Source organism: Osmerus eperlanus, chromosome 20 (genome assembly GCF_963692335.1).
Source record: "Osmerus eperlanus chromosome 20, fOsmEpe2.1, whole genome shotgun sequence".
Classification (NCBI taxonomy): Eukaryota; Metazoa; Chordata; class Actinopteri; order Osmeriformes; family Osmeridae; genus Osmerus; species Osmerus eperlanus.
Window position 1 is genome coordinate 10,994,547 of NC_085037.1, and position 25,712 is coordinate 11,020,258.

The 25,712-nt window shown below is 49.5% G+C and overlaps 2 protein-coding genes across 2 annotated transcripts in view; one reads left to right on the top strand and one right to left on the bottom strand.

Moving 5' to 3' along the window:
- The window catches only part of rapgef5a (Rap guanine nucleotide exchange factor (GEF) 5a), a 25,079-nt gene extending 17,432 nt beyond the window's left edge, over positions 1–7,647 (bottom strand). The window contains 5 exon segments of the mRNA XM_062446085.1: positions 1,617–1,791; positions 1,997–2,118; positions 2,637–2,743; positions 3,094–3,144; positions 7,245–7,647. Coding sequence (XP_062302069.1) covers positions 1,617–1,791; positions 1,997–2,118; positions 2,637–2,743; positions 3,094–3,144; positions 7,245–7,388 — 599 coding nt within the window. The 5' untranslated portion in view covers positions 7,389–7,647.
- Positions 7,648–9,904: 2,257 nt separating this feature from the next.
- col9a2 (procollagen, type IX, alpha 2) lies at positions 9,905–25,348 on the top strand. Its single transcript, XM_062445887.1, is given in 33 exon segments — positions 9,905–10,191; positions 11,648–11,722; positions 12,741–12,776; positions 12,861–12,923; positions 13,390–13,443; positions 13,660–13,695; positions 14,181–14,204; positions 14,399–14,452; positions 14,618–14,636; positions 14,639–14,670; positions 15,541–15,591; positions 16,226–16,282; positions 16,361–16,414; positions 17,618–17,670; positions 17,795–17,849; positions 18,575–18,628; positions 18,735–18,793; positions 18,985–19,033; positions 19,117–19,170; positions 19,290–19,343; positions 20,020–20,064; positions 20,509–20,562; positions 22,121–22,174; positions 22,267–22,320; positions 22,468–22,539; positions 22,854–22,889; positions 23,164–23,208; positions 23,318–23,350; positions 23,469–23,615; positions 23,804–23,858; positions 24,015–24,203; positions 24,337–24,414; positions 25,075–25,348. Coding segments are annotated over 33 exon segments (2,073 nt in total). The 5' UTR covers positions 9,905–10,119; the 3' UTR covers positions 25,281–25,348.
- The last annotated feature ends 364 nt before the right edge of the window (positions 25,349–25,712 follow it).

The following is a 25,712-nucleotide window of genomic DNA, read 5'->3' on the forward strand; positions in this document are numbered from 1 at the left end:
ACGAGACTGTGTGTGTGTGTGTGTGTGTGTGTGTGTGTGTGTGCGTATGTAATCTGATGAAGCATGCAGGATGATGGATGCAGTAGCAGGACAGACAGTGATAACATCACACCCTCGCTCTCATCTCTATCTGGGTTGTGTCCCTCTGAAAGCACCTACACTATGAATCACCTCATTTGGATGAACGTGAAACAGAGAAGAACAGAGAGAGGGGAGGAGGCAGAGAGAAAGGAACAGAGAGGGGAAGAGAGAGAGAGAGATGTATTACAGTGAAACTGTACGGTTGATTCAGGGTAATCTCTCTCTCTCTCTCTCTCTCCTCCCTGCGCTCTCGACTGTCCCAGGCTGCCGCCACACTCGTTCACTCTCCCTGTCCTTCCTGTCCTCCCTCTCTCTCTCTCCCTCTCGCTCTTCCTCACTGAATGACAGATTGAGTTCAGTAGCAAGCTCAGCTAGAATCCCACACACAGGAGCTGGAATGGGGGGGGGGGGGGGAATCCTATCTGACACTCCAGCACTTTCGTGTGTGTTTGTCCCACAGCAGATTGAGGGTTTATGTAGAGATTAGTGTGTTACATACTGATGAATCTAGTCAAAGTTGTCACAAGGGCTTCCGCTTCTTTTCTGACACGCGTTTCACACTCTTACAGGTTTATGTGTGTGTGTGTCTACGTGTGCGTGTGTGGGTGCCTATGTGTGTGTGTGTGTGGGTGCCTATGTGTGGGTGTGTCTGATCCTATGTGCGTGTAAAACATGGAGAGCGAGGTGGAACGAGGGTTCTTCTGCAACAACGAGGCCGCTACACGTGCCTCACAGGAGTCACGTTGACCGCCCCCTGATGACTGTCCCCTGAACAGCAGACACGGGTCTCCTGGTGTTTCACACATGGGCGCTGTCAGCAGGCCTGGGCTCTGGCCTCTCCCTCTGTCTCCTTGCACCCTGTCTCCTCGCACCCTGTCTCCTCGCACCCTCTCTCCTCGCGCCTCTCTCCTAGCACCCTGTCTCCTCGCGCCCTGTCTCCTCGCGCCCTCTCTCCTCGCACCCTCTCTCCTCGCACCCTCTCTCCTCGCACCCTCTCTCCTCGCACCCTCTCTCCTCGCACCCTCTCTCCTCGCGCCCTCTCTCCTCGCGCCCTCTCTCCTAGCACCCTGTCTCCTCGCACCCTGTCTCCTCGCACCCTCTCTCCTCGCGCCCTCTCTCCTCGCACCCTCTCTCCTCGCACCCTCTCTCCTCGCACCCTCTCTCCTCGCACCCTCTCTCCTCGCACCCTCTCTCCTCGCACCCTCTCTCCTAGCACCCTCTCTCCTCACACCCTGTCTCTTCACCGCCTGACTCAGCCTCCTGCCTGGGGTGCCCAGGTTCAAATCCAGCTCAGGTGATTTCCTCTCTCTTTACATTTTCTGTCAGTCTTCACTGTCGATCCAAGGAAAGCAGAAATGCCGTCAAAAATAGAATTCTTTGGAAAAGAGGCCAGGACAGAGAAGACCAGGAGACAAGGTACGCTTAGTGAGATTCGACCCATATCAGAGATGCTGCTCTAAAACCAGGGGAGATGTTGTGTAGATTGTATCCGTGTAGATGGTCGGTCGGTCGGTGTGTTGTGATTGGCTACTCACTGGTTGTTGGCCCCGCCTCCGGAGCGGAACTGGACGTAGGGGGCGAGCTGGAGGAGGAGCCTAACTGCCTCCTGCCACTCCCCCTCGCTGCGGAACTCACAGGAAGCAGATTCACACTCCTCGAAGCTGAACTGGTAGTAGGAGTTGGAGTCTGCGAACACCACTCTCTGGTCCACTGTGGAGATACGCACACCCCCCAAATAAGGAAATAATTTGATCATATTGATTTGCGTTAATACAAATGGTTTATTGACGTGTGTGTGCGCGCGTGTACATGGATCTGTATGTTTGTGTGTGTGTATGCATGCATCTGTATGTATGTGTCTGTGTGCATACATTTGTATGTATGTCTGTATGTGTATGTGTGTGTGCATACACACCCGACAGCAGGATCCCCAGCTCCAGGAGTACTTGCCAGACGCGCACGCCCATTGTCCGGCAGCGCACGTACACACACTGCTCACACAACCACTGCACCAGTTCAACCCCCACATAGCTCCGTCTGTAGAGACACACACACACAGCATTTTTATACATGCACACATTTGAGCACAACACACAGGCCTTATCTCTTCGTACCATTAAACCTTTCTTTTGAATTAAATCAATAATCATTGATTATTCATTAGTTCGCCGTAAGGCTTTCTCCTCTGAAACACTAAACGCTTTGCCCATGTCTTTCCTCAGGGAACAGTGTTCCCAGTGTGTGTGTGTATGTGTGTGTGTGTGTTCGGGTGCAGAGTGTGTGTGCATGTTGGTGCATCTGGCTGGCTGACAGGCTGTATTGATAGGTAAATGTGTGTTAATATAAAACTGTAGTGTGCTCTGTGTGTGTGTGTGTGTGTTAAATGGCCAGTTTTCTCAGTTTTTTCAGACTATTTCACTATGGACATGACCCAAATATCCCAATCAGGACAGAGATTATTGACAGGTGGTCAACAGCCAAATGCTGAAAATGATTTACCCTCACATAACCCTACACACCCACACACAAAAACACACACACAAACACACAGTTACCTAATGATCCTCGCCAGGTGAATCTTGTCTTTAGCAGGGTACGGTCCATGAGACAGGAAAGCATTCCGCACCGCTCGGCCAGCACAAGGGAAACTCTGTGAACAGGACTGACACACACACACACACACAAGCATATCAATCATCTTATCATATGAGCAAAGCATTTCAGACATTTCCAACATGCAAGAAGGCTGTATAATAATTTGTCGGATTTTCATTAGAAGTCAAATCCCTCATGTTCTTGTGCTGTTCCTAGACCAGCCCCTGCTCTGTGACCTCTCTGAAGGCTGACACATACACATACACTCTCTCTCTCTGCTTGTTTACACTGCTGACTCTGCCTAAGAAACCCCCCACTCCCCCGGTGAGATCACCTGTGGCCTGAACAAACTCACTCACTTTCCTGCTCTATGCTCTGGTGATAATGACATCACCCGTGTGTATGCGTGTCCCCTACCTTGTGTACAGTTGGTACAGAGCTGGGTCCAGGGATGGTATCAGGTGACTGCTGTTGAGACAAAAAACAATATACCCAGTTAGAGAACAGACACACACACTGAACAAACCAGTTCGATTACCAAGAGGACAACAGTCAAAGGCTCATTGTAACTGGCTGCAGGTATCACCCTATCGCCCCTTCAGTCTTCAATCGAAAATTTAAGTCACTATTTAAGTCTTTTTTTTTAAAGGACAATAGGTCAAAAAATTAAAGCCTTTAAACAGGCCGTACCTGCACTTTTAAAAGATTTAACTTTCTGTATGTGGGATTACTGTTAATCTATGGATTATAAATCCCAGAGCTAGATTACACAGGGTAAATCAAGGATAATAATCCCACAATCATTTACTGTAAAACAGCACTGAGGCCATCACAACTCACAAGGAGATCAAATGCATCTGGCCTTAAATCTTGAACCCACATGGAGTACTTTTTAAATAATGTCCAGATAATCCACACACTGAGCAAGAAATCTCAGCTAGAATACATGTCTCGGTAATGACAGACAGCTACATCACCAGCCAACTCCATGTGCAGTCCAGTTGGAGCTGAACACTTGAGTTAGATGCGTTTCATTTACTGTCTTTGCCTCAGGTATTTTTTTTATTGCTTCGTGTTCAACCCTCCTGTGCAGTCATCCATGTACTGCCAGGCCCCAAATAACTCTGGCTTTCATGACAGGACCTGCATATCATCCCTGCAGGTACCCAGTATCTTCCCCAGTATAATACCCAGTCCAGTACCCAGAACTAGGGCTGCATGATTAATCATAGTACAGTTCCCAGTCTGAAATCAGTTGTACTATGGACAACCCAGACCACTCGTCCGGACAATCAAAACCCAGACCACTCGCCCGGACAATCAGCACCCAATGACAGACTTAGAGGACACGTAATTCAATAAACCGAGAGACGAAAAGGAGCTGAGGAGGCAGCATGGAAGATTTATTAGAGAGAAGAATGGAGCATGAAAGAGAGAATATGAAAGAGAGAGGGGGACGGGAGACAGAGAGAGCGACAGAGACAAACAGATCTAGTAGTGAGTCAGAGAGATAGCGAGGAAGAGAGAAACAGACCCAGACCCAGATCTGGCAACGAGTCAGAGATTTACATTTACATTTAGCAGACGCTCTTATCCAGAGCGACTTACAGTAAGTACAGGGACATTCCCCCCGAGGCAAGTAGGGTGAAGTGCCTTGCCCAAGGACACAACGTCACTTGGCAGAGCCAGGAATCGAACCGCTAACCTTCAGATTACTAGCCCGACTCCCTAACCGCTCAGCCACCTGACTCCCTAGAGATGAGAGACGGAGAGAGAAGCGGACGAGTGTGGGATGGAGGGATGAGGAGAGAGATAGAGAACAACGTGTTATATGCTCATTACCACGACGACACTGTCTTTTCTGCTGGGAGACCTCTAGAGATCTGGTTCCTCTGACGCACAATGCGTGTATGCCCTCAGATACTGCTACTCACCTGACCTGATCTCAGACTGTACACAGGAGAGTGTGTGTGTGTGTGTGGGAGAATGAGTGAGTCAGAGTTTTTCTTGCTGTTAAGAGAGATCTATCGATTAGCTCTAGTCCAGACAGCATGTGCCAATTTGTGTGTGTGTGTATGTGTATGTGTATGTGTGTGTGTGTGTGTGTATAATGTTTATCAGCAGACGTGTGCAGACTGTTTGGGTTGGTAGACAAGTGGAGCGTGCGACACACACACAGTCGAGCAAGACAAAATAAATGTTCCCTTCCACTGCCCTTCACCTGTCCACCCGTCTCCCCCCCTCTCTCCCTCTCCCCCCCTCTCTCCCCCTCTCTCTCCCTCTCTCCACACGCCTCCCCCACCCTGCCTCGTCTCAGCCTGCTGAGGCACAACATCCCTCATCCTCTTCATCATCATCTTCATCACCCTCACAAGAGCCAATCAACAGAGCCGCAGCCCACACCCTATTCTGAGACAAATGTGTCTAGCACTGTCTGTTACCCTTCACTACACCCATAAATATTAGGGAAGCAAACACTCTAGACATTTTTAAAAGACAGCTTAAAACCTACCTTTTTACCGAAGCATTTAAGTAATTTTATCTCAAAAGGGTTTTCCTACTTTTATTAATTATATTATTGTTACTTTTAAGATGCATGTTTAAAGTTGGTTTCTCTCTTGAACAGAGATCTTATTGGGATTTTTATTTTTGTTTGAATTGTTTATCACTTGTATTATTGTTTTTATTGATTTTATGTAAAGCACCTTGAGCTGCAATTCTTGTATGAAATGTGCTATATAAATAAAGTCTTACTTACTACTTACTTACTTACTTTTCATCGCCCCCCCCCCCTCACACACGCCACACACCTCCTACACAGAGAACGAGGCTCAGAGGACTGTGCCAGAGGCCACAACAGAATGACTGATCAATCCCACAAGCTCACTGAAGAGGAGGACAGAGAGAGGACAGAGAGAGCGAGAGAGAGAGAGATGGTGAGAAGAGGTAGGTGGTGGAGAGAAAGGTGAGCTGGGACAGAAGAAGAAGAGAATGGGAGAGAGGGACTAGAAGAGAACAGGCCGACACATTTATCTACATGACAACTTCAAAGCAAGAATTCAGTGTATGAATTTCCACACACACAATGTATGTGTGTGTGTGTGTGTGTGTGTGTGTACGTGGTGAAGAGAGTGGGGTCATTATCTGGGAGAAATGGATTACCCTCAGATTAGAATGCTGAGTGAGGCTGAGAGCTATAGTTTGACACGCTTGGCAAGCACACAAACACACACTCACCCACCCACACACACTAAGCTCTTGTCGACAAGGTTGTGCCTTCCTGATAGACCCGTCACATAGGTGAATAGTCCAAATCTAACACACAGCTAAGAGACCATCCTGTCTAACCCATCTGCTCTTGTTATGACCTTTGGCAAAGGAAGCGCCACTGGCCTGCGTTGCCATGGTAATCCTGTCCGACTGACTCCAATAATCTGTCACTAAATCTCTGTTTCTCCATCAACCTGTCAGTATCTTTCTTCCCTAATCTCACTTGTACTCTACACCCCTGACTCCCAACGCAGACGCGTGTGACCCCAGGAGTACACAAACACAGGTCTCACACACACACACACACACACACACTCCCAGAGGCCACTGAGGGGTAAGTTTAATTAGAGCCTGTGGTCTTCATAAGCATACTGAACGGAGATGTCACACACACACACACACATCCATCCTGTGATTCCTCCTTCCCAGTCATGTGCATCACAGTGTGAAAAGCCATCGAGTGGATTCCTCAGCAAGCCTGGACAGACAGCGCTGATCATGGATGTTTAGCATGCAGTGTGTGTGGTGTGTGTGGTGTGTGCGGTGTGTGCGGTGTGTGGCACAGTGGGACGAATCAATGCTCTAACCAAATACACGAGGCTTTGATCAGCTTAGAGGTCTGGGTGCATATCCTGTGAAGGAACCTGAACGAGGGGGTTCTCTCCCGTGTCTACAAGGCTCCAATACAAGGATTGAGTTTCAGCTGAACTGATTACTGTGTTCAAGGCCCCTGTAGACAGACAGACAGAAGCCCCCTTTCCTAAGTGCATTTGTGTGTCTTCACAACCCGTCTGCACAGAGCTCCTCTCATACCTTAACGCTACTTACCTCCGCGTGAACACAAACACACAGACCTCACTAAATCCAATGACAAGGTTAATGAATGGGTCCCTCCACAGCCACGGATGTGGTGATTGACTAACTAATACGGCACACAGCTACCATGACAACCTCCCTACCTATCTTGTAGACACGTTGGAGCAGAATGTGGAGAACGTCGAGACAGAGGAAACATTCCGTGTGTGTTTGTCGCCTTAAAGTGGACATTTATGGTTAATTCGAAAAACCTTTTGGATATGAAAACAACCAATGCATGGTTGGTCATTAGGCCACTACAAATACACTAACACTCGTTAACATTGCCGCCTTTGACGAGGCGACAGTAATGGTTTGTACTACACAAACACCTGAATCGTGACGAGGATATGAAACGGCCGGGGGTGAGCACGGGGGCGGCAGAAACAGCCAGCCAGCGCTAATGATTACCATCCCCATGGAAGGACACGGTTGATACTCACGCTCTTCTTTCGCAGGTGCAGCCCGTGCTTCAGAAGTCCCGGTAGATCCCGAATCTTGTGTTTCAATTGAGCCTGGTCCCGTGCGCTCCGGTTCCACCGCCAGCTCGCGAGCAGACCGTCCTCTGCGGGCTCTGAATCGTCCATGTCCAACCGCCTGTGTCGAGCCCCTCCGCTGTCTTTCACACACACCAGCTCCACTTCTTCATTTCCATGTCCGCGCACTCACCGACTTGCATCCGCAACAAACCACGCTCGTTAACGACCTACCGAATATCCGCAGCACGCGACACTGCTCCACCCAATGGTTCTAGCGTCCTCCTTCTCTAATGTGTATGTCGGTGTGGCGAATGGGGAAGGAGGGGGTTGGTCACAGGTGCAGAGAAACATCATTGTTCACGTCCACCTTTTCGATCCCGTTCATAGTATAGGTTTGACACAATCTTTGACACAAGGATACAATCTTGAACGTGATGGTTGTACGTTAAACATACATATTTTCATTTGTTGAATGATTGAAATCTACAAAACAAAACAAAAAAGCGGCGCCGTGTAACTCAAACAAAATGGGGATAGTTACGTCATAGACTCACCTGTCCATATGTTCATAGGTAAACAAAGGATTGGTTTTGTGTTTGCATTTGCCCGTGCGTGTACTTGTATGTGCCTCAGAAGTGCATTTTTAAAGTGAACAATCCTGACACAGCAAAGAATGTTTCGCATCCGGTACTCCATTATAGAAGTGGACATCTTGTTCACTAATAAAGATGTAATATTAATATGTCTGTTATTAATGTTGTATAAGCCTGAATTCATCTTTTGGATCACTGACATCTTTGGGATCACTGACATTTTCGACACTCAGACTATTCTCTCAGCATTGTTTTGCCTCAAATATAAGTTCAGCATCGTCCATCGCAGTTTTTAAGGACAGTGTTTTAAAAACGTTGTTACCAGACATTTTTCCTGCTCCACTGACTGTCATCAGACTGAGACAGCCAAAGGAGCTGGGATGAGATGCTGGAGGGAGGCAGAGAAGAAGAACAGTAAATCAATTCCATCTGACTGGAGAAAGGCTTTCATCTCAGAAGACACCACACACACACACACAAGAGCCACATCTCTTTATCCCACACTCATATTCCGAGCTCTTCAAACAAACTCTCGATTAAATATTGAAGACAGCCCATGGCGAAGAGAGCGCAGATATAATTTCTCTGGAACCCTCTTTCCATGGAAGAACGAGAGTGGCAGATGGCGAAGAGAGAGAAGAAAGAAAAGAGAATGAGAAGGGCGAGTGGATGGGATGGGAAATGTGGCAAGATATATCTGGGAATGAAACATACCATAGAAGGAGGAACGAGAGATGGGGAGAAGGAAAGAAAGTTACAGTTAGGGACGACCATAATGATATGAATGGTTAGTCAGAAATATGATAGAAATTAAACCTCAAACTTCTACCAGTATGGGCAGGAGAGACAGCTCAAGCAATCAGTTGTCTAAAGTAATTAACTCGATAAACTGTACACTCATACACACAGACAGATAAACAGGTTTTTATGGGTGGGTGAACCAGACCACAGCTTTCCTGTACAGAGATGGCAAAAGTACACACATCCTTCTCTCAAGTAGAAGTACAGATACTCATTTTTTTTAAGTACACAAAAACACTTTTTCACTCAAGTTAAAGTAAAGAAGTATGGACTTCAAAAACAGAAAAATGCAATTTAAGTAACAAAGTATTTGTACTTTGTTGCTTCCAATTTCCAATGTTACCAGTAGGTGACTCAACTAATGAGGCAAAGCAGACTTCTTTGGAATTCTCGCTGAGGCCCCCGAAAATAATCTTCTATTGCCACCTAGTGTTGGACGGGTGAGCTAGCAAGCAGGAGCCTACAAGCTTTTATTTATAAATATATATATTTTTACTGTGACACGAGTGCCACCAGACTATGGGCTGGGGTTGGGATCGTTGAACATATGCTATTCTGCCATTCCGGTGTTAAAGAGTTAATTCATTTGTTATCTTTCTATTTGGTTGTATCATTTACAGTCAAAACTCAAGAGTTGCCCTGAAGTTTTCTGGTGTGGGAATACACAGCAGGCTAATCTTTGAGAAGATCGAAAGACACGACACCTCTATGAGGACGGCAGACAAAGGGCCAACACACAAAGACAAGAGAAAGAGAGAAGGGGTCAAACCAATATAAACATTGCAGCAAACCATGCCAGACCACGTGGCAAGTATGTACCTTGCCGTATAGCTTTCCCTAACACAATCCCCTCACTCTATCTCGTCCAAATGTAAGTGTTCAGAGTGTTAGGGGGCTGAACATGTTTCACTAACTGGCTACTGCAGCTTTCCTGCTCAGAGGTTGAACTTAGCAGCAGCTATGTCCATTCGCCTTGTGGGAACCTGGCAGGACTTGTTTATTCATGATGCAGTAGCTCAGTGTGTCCAATCAAAATGTAGGAATGTGACTAGTGTGTGCATAGTCATGAGCTTGCAGTCATCACCACGCCCTCAACACTTGTGAAATTCTCTGAAGGGGATGTGTGTGTGCAGGGTTCCAGTGAGTGTGTGTGTGTGTGTGTGTGTGTGGAGGGGGCTTTCAGGAGCTCCTGTGTTCTCAGGGGCAGGCTGTAGGGCTGGGTTACACCTCTCTCATTTCATCCATCCCTCCATCCATCCCTCCGCACACTTCTCCCGGGTGGATTTTTCAGGGCCGTGCACACAGCCCCTATCCCCCCTTTCGGATACCTCTTCCCAAACCGCTGTCCTCTGGCTAGGAGCAAGGGCAGGAGAGGAGAAAGGGAGTAGAAAGAGGAGAGAGACGAGAGGATTTACTGCTGAGGAGAGAGGGAGAGGAGAGGGATCATGGCTGGTCTCTTGGCGGTGTTGAAGTGCTGGGTCTTGCTGCAGACTCTGTGCCTGGCTTTGGCCCAAGTGGTGAGTTAACCGGGGGGCTTGGGATCCCAGCTACCCAGTGTTAGATGCTTCTAGCTTGGGTAAGGTGAGGGGAAAAGTCCCCAGGACAGAGGTTTGGACTGGGGCTCCAAGGAATGTGTTGGGGAAATTGCTGTTAACTACCTTAACTGCACCAAAGAATGAAGTGGCGTTGTGGTAGTTGGCAGTTGAAGAAGCTAAAAGGTGAATTATATGAACGTGGGATGATAGTATTGCTGACATATGCTTGTTTTATTTATTAATTTGATCTGGTTGGATGTATATCTGTTGGACCTGTGTCTGTGTGGAATGTGTATGGGGGTCACATCAGATCCATATTCTATGTTGTATGAGTGATTCACCTGTATTGTCTGTGGACTATGACCCTGCAAAATGGACCATGGATCAAGAATCATTTGACATCCTGGATGAGATTTTTGGCATGCATAGAGTTCTCTATTTTTGAGGAAAAAGGAAAATCAAGAAACTGTTTTTACAAGAAAAGGAGAAAGTGGCCATTCACTCCGTTGACACACACACACACACGCACACACACACACACACACACACACACACACACACACACACACACACACACACACACACACACACACACACACACACACGCACACACCGACACAAACTTGTTACAGTGAAGCCCCCTATTCAAACACACACAGACTGTTTGACCTGAAGTCTGTCTCCACCAAATCACACCTTCGTGGCATCCAGCAGAGAGCTACTGTTTATCAAACGTCACAACAAAGGATGGATTTTATCATGGAATTTTGTAGAACAAGCCGATCCTACATCACAGAGTGTATTTTCAAACTCTGTGAGGATTATGCCTGGGTGGGGCTGATTGATCAAGAAAGACAGCAAACATTTCCAAGATTGGGGGGAAGGGTACAGCAAACATCCCTGGTCTGAAGCCCCCCCTCCCCCTACACCGAACCACCTCCAGTACCCTCCCCCACGTTTGAACCAACCTTTTATTTTCTTTGTGCTTGCTGTGCCATCAATATTTAGCCAATTTCTTGAGTGAGGTGTTAGGCCCACAGGAATCCTCACATCTGATACAAAGTTGAACTTTGTTGCTTTCTTACGTATGTCCTTGTCAAGCAGAGAGCAGATGTGGCCTGTGGGGATTGGGATATTTGAGGGTTATGCAAAGCACATGCTGCAGTTTGGATTTTATCTACATTTCACACTTCTATGGTGTACTGTGTCTAAATAATATTAAGATATTCATATAGTTTTCAGTCTTTGCAATGAGTTTGACGTTTTCACTCAAGCCTATACAAACTGCTGTTATTTAAACACTTATTTATATATATAAAAAAATATATATATAATCTGAATTGCATGGATATGGTAATATATCATGAATCAATGAATTCAAGAAGTTCGTCGTAATTCACATCAGTCTAACCTTCCTTCTTATTTTCCTTTATTTCAGAGAGGTCCTGCTGGGCCTCAGGGCCAGGCTGGTTCAGCCGGCCCCTCCGGTACCCCTGGGTCCGACGGCATTGATGTGAGTATCCGCGCCGCAGCGAGCAGCGCTAACAGGTTGTCACAAAGACGGTCATTGTGCAGGGGGAAATACCGATGGAGAGATCTCCTGTAGTACGGCGGTAGTACCACCTGAGAGCGCTCTGAATGAAAACACGACTGCACAAAAGGGCACTGTTCATGGCACAGAACGAGGGCTTTGAGATGGGTTTTTTCTCCCTGCATCTCGAGGAGGGTTGGAGCTAATGTCACAGTAATGTGATACATTTAAGGTATTCTTAGCCTAAACAGAGACAGATTCTAGAAACACGGAGAGAATTTACAAATGCAATGAAATAATAAACTATCTGAAGCGCTCTTACTTTTTTGGCTCATGCTACAATAATTATATATTTTTTAATTGGATGATATTTTTGTGTTGATTTAAATATGAGTCTGGGTAACATTGTGCAATAAAGTCTGATTCATAGCTCCACCTATTTTCTGCCATATTAATCTCACAGTTTCTGTCCTCCATTAAAACCTTTTAGGTGTGGGCTGGGCGGTGGGACAGTAGCCCCAAAAAATGATTCTAGGGTGGAGTCAATATGTACTTTGGATGCATACCAATTCTAGCAGTCTTTCCCTCCCATATGGCCTTGTGCACTGACCATATCTAATGGAAGACTGGATGGGTGTAAACAATAAATTGATCAAGAGTATAGTGATATGGATGACTACCGTGTAAACAGTTAAGGAAAAACTTAACCGAACTCCTTCCTGTAATGGTCACCAGCTCTTGAGCTAACCTTATGTTGTAAAGTAATGTGTTGTTCACATCCGAACAGAAAAAGTCACAAAACATTCAAGGGAAATGATTGGGATACGTTTAGGATCAGAGATCTTTGGATGACAGACAGTTATACATTACTACAATACTCTCTCTGTGGCCACTGGGTCTGTGTTTCCACCAACTCACACCAATTTATTTACACATTTGATACTTATGAACAACAAACTCTCTTTTTCAAACCTCTTCTTCTCTCTCTATCTTTCTGTAGGGAGACACAGGACCTCCTGGACCTCCTGGTCTTCTAGTAAGTTCTATCATCTGTGTATGTGTGTGTGATAGTTTGCACACTCCTGTACGTGGGTGCCTAATGTGTCTGTGTGTATTGTAGGGCCCAAAGGGGGAACCAGGCGAGGCAGGTGCAGATGGACCTGCTGGGGAGAACGGCATTGATGTGAGTCGCCTCTCATATCCATCATCACTCGCCTGTCATTTGAAAGTTGCTTGTATCTTAAATGACTTGACTGAGGTGAATCCATACACTGGTTCTGTAGTGAACCAGGAAGTGACCACTGTCCAGTTCTCACAGTCACATGCTACCAGAAACAAAAACATTCTTCTGGGCTTTGGCTCATAATCCCCTCCGGAATCTCAATACTTCTAGCCTCTTAGTCTCCAGGAAGTGTCAACCTTGATCAAGAGTTTGTCCCGTCGTGATGAAGGGAATTCGGGTCAGATGGAGTATTAGCTCAGTCAAGCAATGCCTTAACAGTCTCTCTCTCTCTCTCTCTCTCTCTCTCTCTCTCTCTCTCTCTCTCTCTCTCTCTCTCTCTCTCTCTCTCTCTCTCTCTCTCTCTCTCTTTCTCTGTCTCTCTGTCTCTGTCTCTGTCTCCTGTCTTTCTTTCTCTCCCTCCCTCCAGGGTTTGATTGGCGCAAAGGGAGATAGAGGGCCTATCGGTAGCCCTGGACCTAAGGCAAGAATCTCTCTCCCTTTTTCTTCTTTTCAAAACTCTCCAACCGTGACAGTGAAAAGACAATGCCATTCATGCAAAGAAAACTCACTTTATTTTATTATCACCACGTTGCTATACTGATGATCTGAACCGCTGGCAGATCACTTTTCTGATCCTATCACACGCTGCCTTTAATCTGAGTCAACCAGTCATATTGTTTGTTGTTGTGTTGTGCAGGGCCAGCCTGGACCTGGTGGTGAGCCTGGGCCCCCTGTAAGTACACTTGAAGCAGCATCACCTCAACACTACACATTGTACAAGCTACACGCCACAAACCGTAAAGTCATCAGAGGAAACTCTTTAATACTCAGTTACCCACAATACACCCTAGATGGTGCTATGGGTCCACAGGAAATGCACGCCAACCATTAATGTTTACACACTGAAGTCAGCTGGTGACATGCATGGATGCAACAACACAGAATAAATTAGTTCCTTTGTCTAAATGCAATTTCCCCGACACGTGTTTACAATTTAATCATGCTGACAGATTAAACACACACTACTAGTTTTCTCTGTGAAAGGGTATGACAGGGACAGTCCCATTCTATCTGGTGTCATGGTTGTGTGGATATGTTCTCCATTGAATTACCGTTGCCAAAGGCTAATTATTTTTCTTGATTCGATAATTGAAACATCGATGGCTTTTAACCCTTGATCCCCCCTTCCCATCCTCTCTCTCTACTTCCGCTCCATAGGGACCTGGCCTTCCTGGATTGGCTGTAAGTGGATTTTAAGTGCCTATCAAATGCATTGGTCAATTACAAGGTCCGTCTTGATAGGCCCTTTGTAATACACACACACCCAACCAATTACTTACTAAGTCCTTGAGCCAATTATATTGAACTGTGAATTAATTGACACTGGAAGGGTGCATTTATTGATAAATCTCTCTTCTCTGTCCGTCTCTAAATAGGGTGCACCAGGACCAATTGGTCTCCCTGGTGAGATTGGGGTGACTGGACCCAAGGTAAGTCCACAGAGCTCTCTACAGGATCACATGCATCCATTACATTACCTCCTGTCAATCCAGGACCAAGAACCTGATCGACTACAACCCTAGTCTTCATCACTTACAGTTGGTCTGTTAGTCTTCCTCATGAGGTTTCCCCTCCTCTTCCTCTGCCTCTCTCAGGGTGCCATTGGTCCCCCTGGAGCCCCGGAATCTCAGGAGCTGCAGGAAAACCAGTAAGTACACAGTCAGTACCAGACACAAACCAGGAAGTACACACCCAGTACCAGACACAAACCAGGAAGTACACACCCAGTACCAGACACAAACCAGGAAGTACACACCCAGTACCAGACACAAACCAGGAAGTACACACCAAGTACCAGACACAAACCAGGAAGTACACACCCAGTACCAGACACAAACCAGGAAGTACACACCAAGTACCAGACACAAACCAGGAAGTACACACCCAGTACCAGATGCAAACCAGGAAGTTACACACCCAGTACCAGACAGAAACCAGGAAGTTACACACTCGTCGTTTAACACTGAGCTATTTTACACCAAGCTATTGTGCTTAGAAGTACAGTAATGTGTAGGCCAAATCTATTCTGGGGTTATGTGTGTGTGTGTGTTTGTTTGTCGCGGTGCCTGAGTGATTCCAGGTGTGGTGTAGCTCCATGGAGAGTGATGCAGACAGCCCAGAGGAGGGTATTTGTTTTGGTTTATTGCTGTCCCAGAGTAAATAAAGTCCCATTAAATAAGGCTGCCCTGTCTCATCTACCTGCCGACTGTATACATCAGGGCCAGGCTGAAGAAAGTCTATACTCTCTAAGTCAATATCTAGCACACTGAGACAGGAAGAAAGAGAGACTCCTGGCTCAGCTTGAGATTCAGTTCGCGACCTGTCTCTCTCTGGCTGAATATCTATCTTTTTCTTCATCTCGGCGACTCTCCATCTCTCTCTGTCTCCATCTCTCTTACACTTGCTTATCAAAACATGTTTTTTTTAAACGTTTTTTTAATGTCCCCCCCCCTCCCCTCCCTCCCCTCCTCCCTCCTCACCCTCGCTCTCCCTCGCTCTCCATCCCCCTCTCTCTCAGGGTCCTCCAGGGAAGTTTCTGGGAGGTGAGGAGGGCAGTGCAGAGTTCCAGGTAAGACCATCTTAACTCCGATCTGCATTCCTTGTTCCTGTGTCGATCCGCCCTTCCCCTGTGCTTCTGACACCACCCTCCAAACAGCATCTCCCGAAATAAAGTATGACTCGTGGGGGAGGGCAGTCCCCTGAAATATAACCATTACAAAATCGAAAATATTTTTTACCATCTTATCCTGATCTTTTCCACTTTTTAATGTTACGAAATCTAATGTTTGGAACATTTGGAATTGGAACAATAACCTATCAAGCCCTACTGACATGGTACATAATAAAATGTGGACCCCTCCTAACTAAAAAATGACTGTGGGGGTCCCTATAGACTCATGTATGAACTTGGACCTCGCCAGCCCTCCACTCATTTCCATCCCTGGCTCATTACAATACCAGTAGATGGTATGCAGAACATTGCCTAGCCTTGTGAAGCCTGTCAAATGTGCATACACTATCTTGTTTCCATGCCTACGATGCTCAGGGGCATGACATACAGTATTAATCTCTCCCCATTTTGGCAGACAGGCTTAAAAGATCAGCAACAGAAAAATAAAAAAAATCCTTACAGTCGAAGCATCACTTCAGTTGATGTTAATGATGTTAGATACTTTCTCTAACATCTTTCTCTCTCTTCTTAGTGTCCTATCAACTGCCCAGCAGGTCCCAAAGGCCCTCAAGGTCTCCAGGGGGTCAAGGTGAGGCTGTTCACCTCCTCATTTTGCTTTGCCTTGTGAAGACGGGTTAAGATTATTCATGAACTTGTGTCCTTACAGGGACACAAAGGCCGAGCTGGTGTGCTTGGAGAGCCTGGAAGCATCGGAACACTGGTGAGCGATATCAAGTCTGTCTGTGTGTCTTCTTGTCTGTCTGTCTGTCTGTCTGCCTGCCTGTGTGTCTGAGAACCTGTCTGTCTGAGCCTAGCCAAGTGTGCCTTCTGTATATATGAAAGTAAACAGACACATACGAACACGACACACACGCGCGCGGCATTGTTGCGCACACACACACACTCCGGCAGGACTAGCAAAGGCAGGGTTTAGCTCTAATGAAGCCCCCCGAGGCACATGACTGGCCCTAATCTGGGTGCGATTAGTCAGGCCTGGCGCTGGCAGACAGGCAGCACGCAGCGAGCCAGATGAAAAGGATGGTGGAGAGCCAGACAGGGTGGGGGAAGGATGAGAGGGGAGGACTTGAGGCAGGGGGACTCACCTGGGTGTATTAAGCAGAGCTAATGAGCACACTGAGGGCTTGAGGAGGCTCTGCAGCAGAGCCAGAAGAGCCAGAAGACTTAGCCCCCCGATCTGTGAACAGCAGGATCCGGCTCTCAGAAGCACAGCCAGAGCCCCAGTCCTGAGACTCTGGGATCCGCAATGCTCTGCAGGGCGAGGCTGGCTCTGAGGCAGGCTGGAGGCTGCTCTGAGGCAGGCTTGAGGCTGCTCTGAGGCAGGCTTGAGGCTGCTCTGAGGCAGGCTTGAGGCTGCTCCGAGGCAGGCTTGAGGCTGCTCCGAGGCAGGCTTAAGGCTGCTCTGAGGCAGGCTTGAGGCTGCTCTGAGGCAGGCTTGAGGCTGCTCTGAGGCAGGCTTGAGGCTGCTCTGAGGCAGGCTTGAGGCTGCTCCGAGGCAGGCTGGAGGCTGCTCTGAGTTAGGCTGGAGGCTGGCTCTGACAGGACTACTGCTGGGCACAGCAGAAACAGCTACTGACCTGCCCGGTGGTGGTAACATTATTAAACACCCTCAAATGATGACATCATTACTTGGCAATGTTTAACTTAATAGACTAAGGTACTGTTACTGTAGGTGTGAATATGTTGTGTGTGTGGATTAGGCTATGGAGAAGGAGAAACCGTGGTCAGGAGCTGGAAGTGAAGCTTCAGTGTAGTTGTTGGTATGTTTTGATCCCACACACTGAAGTATAATGCAGTGGTCTCTCTCTCTCTCTCTCTCTCTCGCTCTCTCTCTCTAGCTCTCTCTCTTCTCTCTCTCTCTCTCTCTCTCTCTCTCTCTCTCTCTCTCTCTCTCTCTCTCTCTCAGGGCACGAAGGGTGATGTTGGCATCTCAGGGGAGCAGGGCATCCCAGGACCTCCGGGTAAAACACAGTGTTCCGATGCCGCACACCAAGAATCACAAACCAACAGCTCAGCCACTGGCTAACTGTGTCAACGCACTCATTCTCATCCCTCTCTTCCCTCTCTCATCCCTCTGTTACAGGGGTCCGATGGGTGTGAGGGGCTACCCCGGAATGATGGGACCCAAGGGTGAGGCGGTGAGTACTGTAGGATCTCCCCCCTTTCCCCACCCCCCTCTCCCACTCTCCCTCCATCCCCTTACTCCATAACTCTGTCTCCCTCCAAATGTACCTTCTCCCATTGTCGGAAACCAGTCACTTATGACTTCAAGCCTCGTGTGCCAAGTAGGCAAGGGCCGGTCTGTTCAGCTATACCAACACTATATGTTACCATCGATGGGGACATATGGAAAGGATGTAAACAAATCTCTCTCTCTCTCTCGCTCTCTCTCTCTCGTCTCTCTCTCTCTCTCTCTCTCCTCTCTCTCTCTCTCTACTCTCTCTCTCTCTCTCCCTCTCTCTCTCTCTCTCTCTCTCTCTCTCTCTCTCTCTCTTCTCTCTCTCTCTCTCTCTCTCTCTCTTCTCTCTCTCTCTTCTCTCTCTCTCTCTCTCTCTCTCTCTCTCTCTCTCTCTCTCTCTCATGAGCTGGGGTTGTCCAGGTCCCCTGTGCCTCCATCTGTAGTTAATGATGCACTGCAGCCATCCGTCTTAGCGTTAGCCGTGTTAGCCAAGTTAGCACCCAGGCTTACTGCCAAACAGTCTGCTTGGCATTGTGTAGCTCCGATTAGCAATAAATGCTCTGCTTATTAGCCCTTAATCGTAAAGATTGGCATGATAATGCATGTTAACATAGACTTGTGTGTCCCGAGACAAGAGGTAGACACAAACAGGAAACGGCCTAATTTCTCCTTGGTTTCTCGCAGGGCCCTCGGGGCTATAAGGGCATTACTGGACCTGTTGGCATTCCAGGGCCCCCAGTAAGTACCAAGGACACACACACACACACTCACACCACACCCACAAACACCCACACACACAGACAGAGGACAGGTGCTCAGTTCAGCTGCTCTGTGTTTTCTGTAGGGTGAGGAGGGACCGCAGGGGCCCCCCTGGAGAGGCTGGAGTGAAAGGCCTCGTGGTGAGTCTCTGTCCATCATCCCCACTGTCCTCACACACACACACACACACACCAGAGATTCAACACAACTTGTTGTGTTGATTGACTGTCAGTCAATCATTGCCTTGCCTGGAACTGCTTTTTTTCCAAGCCTTGTAGTGGCAAATCATGATGACAGGGATAATGATGGCGATAATGATGTGACCCACAGGGCAGCCAGGGTATTAAGGGCCCACAGGGAGCTGTTGGCAAAAAGGGAGAGAACGTGAGTGAGCATGCATCCGTGTTCCAACGTCATTAGATCCTTCCGTGTTGGTTGGTCTGTTTAACCCCTGTCTGCTGTTCCAGGGCCTGCCAGGCATCGATGGGAAGGATGGCACACCTGGCATCCCTGGCATCAAGGTAGGAGCCTGGCATAAACACCCTGCATGCCAGGGGATCTAAATGGGCATTGTGACGAGGGTGATCAGCATGCGATCCAGAAGACTGAGGTGTCTTCTTCTCCTGTTTTCTTTCTACAGGGAGGCCCGGGGCAGGCTGGGAGACCTGGTCCTCCGGGTCATCAGGGCACTGCAGTGAGTGACAGGTTTAGTGTCCGGAACTTGTGCTCGCGAGTGTGTGTTTGTGTTAGCGTGTGTGTGGTGTATTAGCGTGTATGTGTGTGTGTGTGTTAGCGTGCATGTGTGTGTGTGTTAGCGTGTACGTGTTTGTTTCAGCCTACTTTTCTCTAGGACTCAAATTCCCCTACAGAAAACAAATAAGCCACTAACAGACTAAACAGGTAGTGAATACCAGTGAATTGTTTTGCGGGCAAACATCCAGCTTGACCTTTGACTTGAGCCGTTATTTTATTTAAACACCCTTGAAATTGTTTCATTCCCCGAGCGAGTGATTCATCATAATGAACTGTGTGTTTGGGTGTTTAAGTGTGTGGGGGAGAAAGAGAGATAGTGTGTGTGTATCAGTGAGGGTTAATGAAGCTTGAAATACACAACTGCTGTGTGAGAACTGCCAATGACACAAACACAGTCACTTAGTCCATTTTAGTTTTATATCTCCCACTGGTTAACCAGTAGTCACACAGACGTATGCATACACACGCGCATGCAAGCACACACACACACACACACACACACACACACCTGCACAGTGTAATCATTGCATGGTTTTTGGAAGGAGTTTCCCCTTCTGAGCTCCATATTTTTCACCTCCTGTGGACTGCTTTAACCTTTGACCTTGTGTCCCCTGTAGGGGTTACCTGGTAGTCCTGGAACCAAGGGTGGTGCTGGAATCAAGGTACGCCTTTTCCCTCATCTCCCTTCTGGAAGGGTGACCATTGTTGTGTCATGGTTGTCTTCATATTGCCTGCCAAGTGTGCCTGTAAACACAGAGCCTTCTTGACCCCACCCAAACCCTGTTAGACCCCACCCAAACCCTGTTAGACCCCACCCAAATCCTGTTAGAACTCTGCACTTCTGATCCCTGATGTTACATTTACATTTAGTAATTTAGCAGACGCTCTTAGCAAGTAGGGTGAAGTGCCTTGCCCAAGGACACAACGTCATTTGCACGTCCAGAATCGAACCGGCAACCTTCTAATTAATAGCCCGATTCCCTAAGCGCTCAGCCAGCTGACCCCAATGTTCTGGTGTACTTTCTACATGCACTGTTTGTATGTCACTTTGGATAAGAAGCCCAAAGTCCTAAAAGTTGATGTGACGTCTTTCTCTCTCTGCCCAGGGAGAGACGGGGCCCAGAGGTCACGTGGGAGCGGCCGGAGCCTCTGGACCACAGGTACCCCTGCAGCCCTCACACCCTCACACGGGTACCCCTGCAGCCCTCCACCCTCACACGGGTAAACCCTGCAGCCCTCACACCCTCACACGGGTACCCCTGCAGCCCTCACACCCTCACACGGGTACCCCTGCAGCCCTCACACCCTCACACTTGTACCCCTGCAGCCCTCACACGGGTACCCCTGCAGCCCTCACACCCTCACACTGGTACCCCTGCAGCCCTCACACGGGTACCCCTGCAGCCCTCACACACTCACACTGGTACCCCTACAGCCCTCACACGGGTATCCCTGCAGCCCTCACACCCTCACACTGGGTACACCCTACAGCCCTCACACCCTCACACTGGGTACCCCTGCAGCCCTCACACCCTCACACGGGTACCCTTGCAGCCCTCACACCCTCACAGGTATCCCTGCAGCCCTCAAAACCCTCACACTGGTATCCCTGCAGCCCTCACACCCTCACACGGGTATCCCTGCAGCCCTCAAACCCTCACACGGGTACCCCTGCAGCCCTCACACCCTCACACGGGTACCCCTGCAGCCCTCACACCCTCACACGGGTACCCCTACAGCCCTCACACCCTCACACTTGTACCCCTGCAGCCCTCACACGGGTACCCCTGCAGCCCTCACACCCTCACACTGGTACCCCTGCAGCCCTCACACGGGTACCCCTGCAGCCCTCACACACTCACACTGGTACCCCTACAGCCCTCACACTGGGTACCCCTGCAGCCCTCACACCCTCACACTGGGTACCCCTGCAGCCCTAATACCCTCACACGGGTATCCCTGCAGCCCTCACACCCTCACACTGGGTACCCCTGCAGCCCTCACACCCTCACACGGGTATCCCTGCAGCCCTCACACCCTCACACTGGGTACCCCTGCAGCCCTCACACCCTCACACTGGGTATCCCTGCAGCCCTCACACCCTCACACGGGTACCCCTGCAGCCCTCACACCCTCACACAGGTATCCCTGCAGCCCTCAAACCCTCACACTGGTATCCCTGCAGCCCTCACACCCTCACACGGGTATCCCTGCAGCCCTCAAACCCTCACACGGGTATCCCTGCAGCCCTCACACCCTCACACGGGTATCCCTGCAGCCCTCACACCCTCACACTGGGTACCCCTGCAGCCCTCACACCCTCACACGGGTATCCCTGCAGCCCTCACACCCTCACACGGGTATCCCTGCAGCCCTCACACCCTCACACTGGGTACCCCTGCAGCCCTCACACCCTCACACTGGGTACCCCTGCAGCCCTCACACCCTCACACTGGGTATCCCTGCAGCCCTCACACCCTCACACTGGGTACCCCTGCAGCCCTCACACCCTCACACTGGGTATCCCTGCAGCCCTCACACTCTCACCATGACCATGTGAAACACACTACTGGACCCAGCCTTGGCTAACACAGTACTACACACACGTGTGTTTGTGTGTGTGCATGTAGAATTAACTGTGCTCTCTCTCTCTCTCTCTCTCTCTCTCTCTCTCTCTCTCTCTCTCTCTCTCTCTCTCTCTCTCTCTCTCTCTCCTAGGGTGAGCCTGGTCTTCCTGGCGAGGCTGGTATGGAGGGTGTTCCAGGGCCTAAGGTACACACGTCCCACAGTCCTCCCAGCAACACGTTTTCTTCTAATCCCTGCTCCCATGGCTGACCTCTGTCTCTCCTCCCTTCTTCTCTCAGGGTGACCGAGGCCAGAGGGGCCTCGTGGGCCCCCAGGGTGTGGTCGGCAAAGTCGTGAGTCAGCTCTGCACGGAACACTAACTCGAATCTACCAAATCAGAAGTCTATGAATGTGAATGGTGACTGAGTCTGGACTTACGGGTCTATACGGACTGGTGGGTTTGTGTGTGTTCAGTGCCCGCTTTCATTCTGTTCTTGCAGGGAGGTCATGGAGAGAGAGGGCCGATGGGCATCCCAGGGGCTCAAGGCATCACAGGCACCAAGGGAGACAAGGTGTGTGTGTGTGTGTTTTTGTTTGGATGGATGCGCCACATTTCAACACTTCATGCAGTTACCTGCCTGTTGGTGGCAGTGTTTACCCATTAATACCCAGCCTACCACCACACAGTCAATCACTTGCAAGGGGCCTAAGCAATATAAATGAAAATCCAGGAGCCATCATCTTGCATGTTTCAGAGATGAAACTACATCTTTCTTACTTTGTGGCGTCTCACGTCTCAGGGTGAATCAATATATGCTGTCCTTGCCTCTTTATGGCTATATATATTATGTATTTCACTTTATTTATGTATTTATGGTCTTCCCAGGGATTCCAAGGAAAAGTTGGGGCGAAGGGAGACTTTGTAAGTAACGAGAACTTGTTCAAGAACCAAACAGATAGGGTTTCTGATACATTCACATTCTGTGGATGTATTCATTGGGGAATGTTCCACTGAGATCATGGTTTTCTCGGCTTTCTTGTGATTTTGCTTAACTCTGCCTCTTCTTCTTCCGTTTCAAACGCTTCTCTCTCTCACTCTGTCTCTCTCTTGTTCTGTCTCTCTCTCATTCTGTTTCTTTCTCTCTCTATCTGTCTGTCTGTCTCTATCTGTCTCTCTCTCTCCATCTCTCCTTCAGGGTGACCCAGGTGTTGAGGGCTTGGCTGGAGAGAAAGGTGAAAAGGTCAGTGCGATCTTTATCTATTTACAGGACATTCAATGACTTCAAACTGCTGGTATTGTCGCATGGGCGTGCGTGAGGTTTTGACTGTGACTCCTGTTGGTCTTGACAGGGTTTGTCTGGTGAACCTGGACCCAAAGGACAGGTAGGAGCAGGAACAGGAACATTTACTTCCTTCTTCCCATCAATCCTCCATTTATCTGTCAGCCCATCTCCTTATCCACGCTTCTCTCTCTTTCTTCTCCTTTTCCCCCCTCCCACAGCAAGGAGTGAGGGGGGACCCTGGACACAACGGCCCCACAGGGGACCCGGGTAAACCAGGGGACCAGGGTCCCGCAGGCCTGCCTGGACCCAGGGGCCTCAACGGGGAGAGGGGAGTACCAGGCATGCCAGGCATCCTCGGCACGGCGGTGAGTTCCGCCCCCCCCCCCTGACTTACACCCACACACACACACACACACACACACACACACACACACACACACACACACAGAAGAAGACAGTGTTTTGTTATGCCAAGGATTGCTAGATCAAGCTGTGCTGTTTTATTAATCAGGATGTAGCAGTGTTTACATCCTGTTTGATTGTTTACCTGCAGGGACGAGACGCATCCGACCAACATATCATTGAGGTGGTGCTGAAGATGCTTCAAGGTGAGAAACTTTCAATTTCCAACTTTAACGCGCTCATTTCCTTCAGGCGTCCATCTCGTAAGTCATCCAGCGGTTATTATAAGAAAAGATGGACAAGATATCTCAAGATAAATTATGACGAAAGAAATTACCGTTTTTCCCTGCCTCCTTCTCCAGAGAGGCTGGCGGCGGTGGCAGTGAGTGCTAAGAGGGCAGTGCTGGGAGGAGCCGGTGTCATGGGCCCCCCAGGCCCCCCTGGACCCCCCGGAGCCCCTGGCCCCCAGGGCCCTCACGGTCTCACAGGTGCCCGGGGCATCCCAGGCATTATCGGATCCTCGGGCCAGATTGGCAACACCGGACTGAAAGGTAGAGTTGGAGATTGTGTAGAAGATCAGGCCACCGGACATAAAGCCTCGTAAAGGCGTGAGGTGGTTCTTCAAAGCTATGGCAGGTGATGTTGGCAGGTGAAACTGACCCTTTGGTCCTCGTCCTCTTCCAGGAAAGAGAGGAGGGAAGGGAGATCGAGGAGAGCCTGGTCGCCCTCACGCGGGCCAGCCTGGACCACCAGGAATCCCAGGTGAAACCCTCCCCCCCTCCCTCCCTCCCTCCCTCCCTCCCCCCCTCCCTCCCTCCCTCCCTCCCTCTCTCCCCCCCTTCCCCCCCTCACTCCCTCCCTCCCCCCCTCCCTCCCTCCCCCCCTTCCCCCCCTCACTCCCTCCCTCCCCCCCTCCCTCCCTCCCTCTCTCCCCCCCTTCCCCCCCTCACTCCCTCCCTCCCTCCCCCCCTCCCTCCCCACCTCTTCCCCCCCCTCACTCCCTCCCCCCCTCTCTCCCCCCCTTCCCCCCCTCACTCCCTCCCTCCCTCCCGCCCTCCCTCCCTCCCTCCCTCCCCACCTCTTCCCCCCCTCACTCCCTCCCCCCCTCTCTCCCCCCCTCTCTCCCCCCCCTCCCTCCCTCCCTCCCTCCCTCCCTCCACGTCTTCACCTCTCCTCTCTCTTGCAGAGGAGCTTCTCTTCATTAGGCAGACAAGACACTTCCAGCACACCCATGTAAAGACAGGGAGACAGAGGGAGATAAAGATTCGAAGGACTAAACTCTTCCTCTCTCCGTCATTCTCTCCATATCCTCCTGTTCCTCTTCCTCCCCTCCCTGCTTCTCCGTTTCTTCTTTCTCTAATATCTCCCCTCTACCTCAACCTCTCTTCTCCCCTCCATCTCTCTCTGTCCCTCCTCCTCCAGGCTCTCCCGGTATCGATGGCGTGGCGAGGGACGGTAGACCAGGCGAACGAGGACCCCAGGGCTCGGCAGGAGAGGCTGGTCACCCCGGTAAGGCGGGTCCTCCCGGCCTCCCAGGGTTCTGTGAGGCTGCGGCGTGTCTGGCAGCCTCAGCCTACACCTCCCCGAGACTACAGGACTCCGCCAGGGTCAAAGGGCCCGGCGTCTAAAGACACATCTCTCCACCTGCTACCCACAACACCTGGGAGAGAGAGAGAGAGAGAGAGAGAGAGAGGAGGAGAGGAGAAAGAGAGAGATGAGGAGAGATGGAGATGAGAAAGAGTGAAGTTGCTTATCTCAGTTGGACACCATCAAGAGAGTGAGGAGTGGGGGGCGGAATTACGGTGACTGACGTTGCCCCCACACCCTGAATCGACGACCTTCAGTTCGAACTGTTTGGAGTCTCTGTTCGCCCCCCCCCCCCCCCCCCCCCCACCACACTTTGAACCCCCATCACAGCCACTCACAGCCACCCACCCCTCTGAATTAACAAGCTCTGGTCTGGGATTGGTGGTGGTCACTGTCAGTCATGCCTGACTGTCCCACCCCCTTACTAGACTAGAGAGAGCAAGGCCGACCTAAGTCATCCCCAAGAGGCTTGG